General features: G+C 36.8%; 1 protein-coding gene across 1 annotated transcript; it reads right to left on the bottom strand.

The window, feature by feature from the left end:
* Positions 1-507: 507 nt before the first annotated feature.
* LOC139129097 (uncharacterized) lies at positions 508-1858 on the bottom strand. The gene is made up of 3 exons (XM_070694763.1): positions 1473-1858; positions 877-1032; positions 508-648 (listed from the first exon to the last, which is right to left on the bottom strand). The coding sequence occupies exons 1-3, from the start codon at positions 1539-1541 to the stop codon at positions 508-510; spliced, it is 366 nt and encodes a 121-aa protein (XP_070550864.1). The 5' UTR covers positions 1542-1858.
* Between the last annotated feature and the right edge of the window lie 383 nt (positions 1859-2241).

The following is a 2241-nucleotide window of genomic DNA, read 5'->3' as shown; positions in this document are numbered from 1 at the left end:
TTCATAGAAAGAACCAGATTTCAATGTTTTTATTTACATATTGGTTTGTTATTGACTTAATTAATTTGTTCTTTACATGTTTATTTTATCATGATTTATCTTTACTGTTATCACTATGGCCATCATTATTGCACGTCGCTTATTTGGTTCTGTATGAACCTCTTTGTGTTTTTGGCACTTTCACATGACTTGAATTGGTCATCACATGACCAATACCTCCCTTACCATAAGTTCTAATTTCTTTAAACCATTATGGCCAGGTACTTTACTATACCGGTCCATTCCCTTCCTAATCTCATGATGGATACTCTCTACACCGTTCTGTGAGGAAACCAAAGCCAAACCCTGTGTTTTCAATCTGAGGGATGACATGATCTTCTAACATATGCATTTTTGGGGGGGGGGTACACTTTCATTAGGAAAGTGTTCTCTGTAATATGCCATTAAATGTGATATGTTTGAACTGACAATGCTAATATATTCATCTGACATTCTATTGCTTGTACTCTAAAGATTATGGCAGGCTGCAAATTTTGAAAATATTGGCTTATACAGACCACAAATGTGTGCAGCCTGTTCATTAAGCTGTGGGCATATTCTTGCTGTGGTCCTGATGATGCTCTTGCACAACGTTTGAACGTTTTCTTCCTGAAACACAAAAAAATAAAAAAAGGATAAGAGAGCTTTCTTTCAAAGAAGCAAACAGAGTTGTTTCACTGAAAGTAGGTCAAAATAATGTAGACGAAATACATCTTCTGTAGTATATATATATAACACAATAAATCTGACACTGAAAGGTTGAAAATCATGACAAGCAGAATACTGAACCTTTAATGACTTTAGCAACAAAACAGTGTACAGTTGTAAAACACATACTTTACAGCACTTGTTCACATGATTTCCGATGAATGCCTGCCCGTGGTAAGAATGACGTCCAACACCAAATGACTGCAGAGCTTGGTCAATACCGCAGACTACAACAAAACCACATTGTTTTGGCAGTTTCGCTTTTACGTCTGTAGCTTCAGATATCTAAGAAAACAAAGATAAACACTGCGTTGTCTGGAAATTACTGCACTACAAATGTGCACAAGCCAAAATTCTGAAAATGCAGCATAGACATGACTGTGCACTTGAGATTTACAATGTTATTGCTTATCATCACAAAAATGATCTTACTTCTGGTATCAATATGCCATTTTCAAAGATGAAGGAGACCCTCTGAGATCTCAGGTTGCTAGACAGGTTTTCTGTGGGTGTTCTCACATGATACAGGAAATTTAACACCATGCTAAACAAACATTACATGTTTATTTAACATGGCAACTATTCCAGTTTGATAAAAAGTTTGACTTGGCTAGCAACTCACTGCCACTGAAATTAATTGTGTCTCACAAGATTTCAAAATTATCACAAAATCATGTATTTTTATTTTGTTAATGTAGTATGGTCTTCTATTCATAAATACTAACCTTCCTGTCAGCTTCTTCACTGAGTTCCTGCACTTTCTCCTGGGCTTTTTTAACTTTGGCCAAGGTCATTAGTGGCGGTCTGCCATCATCTTCACTGTTGTCGTCATCATCATCATCATTGTCACAGTCATCATCAGCAAGGAGAGCCTTTTCAACACTATCAGCCAAGGTCTTAGCTTCTTCTTGGAGTTCTTCGCTTCACACTGTAATGTCTCGACTTGCTTCAACATGGCTACATATGTGTCAAATCCAGCAGGCTTCAGCACGGGTTCATCAATGTCATCATCTCTCTCCAGAGTCGTGATGATCTTGATATCCAGTACTGCACAGCTAGCTTCCATCATGGTGAAAAACTTTTAAAACAAGCCACGACTGATGTGCAAACCCTGGGACTGCAACCTGTGATAAAATATAAGGGTTAAAACATGTATCTTTTACTTTAAATGTATGACAATATCTTGTAACTTTCATACCTACCTATTTATGAAGAAAACACTACATACAAATATACAACAACTACATTGATCACAAATGCTGACATATGTGCTGGCTTCATTGTCAAGTTGTTTTTTGCATATAGCTTCACTAATAAACTTCTATTTGTGCACACCATTATGGACATAGTGGCATGCATACATGTAGATAGGTCACAGTGTGGTCTATTGAACTGTTCAGAGAAAGGTAAAGTGAACTGATTGAAACAGAACAGAGCTATACGTTTAGTTGGTCAATGGAAGCAAACAACATAGTGGATTGAATTGACTAGTAC

Source organism: Ptychodera flava, chromosome 3, assembly GCF_041260155.1.
Source record: "Ptychodera flava strain L36383 chromosome 3, AS_Pfla_20210202, whole genome shotgun sequence".
NCBI classification, from domain to species: domain Eukaryota; kingdom Metazoa; phylum Hemichordata; class Enteropneusta; family Ptychoderidae; genus Ptychodera; species Ptychodera flava.
Note: the sequence above shows the minus strand (reverse complement) of the source record. Positions and strands in the feature narration are given on the sequence as shown.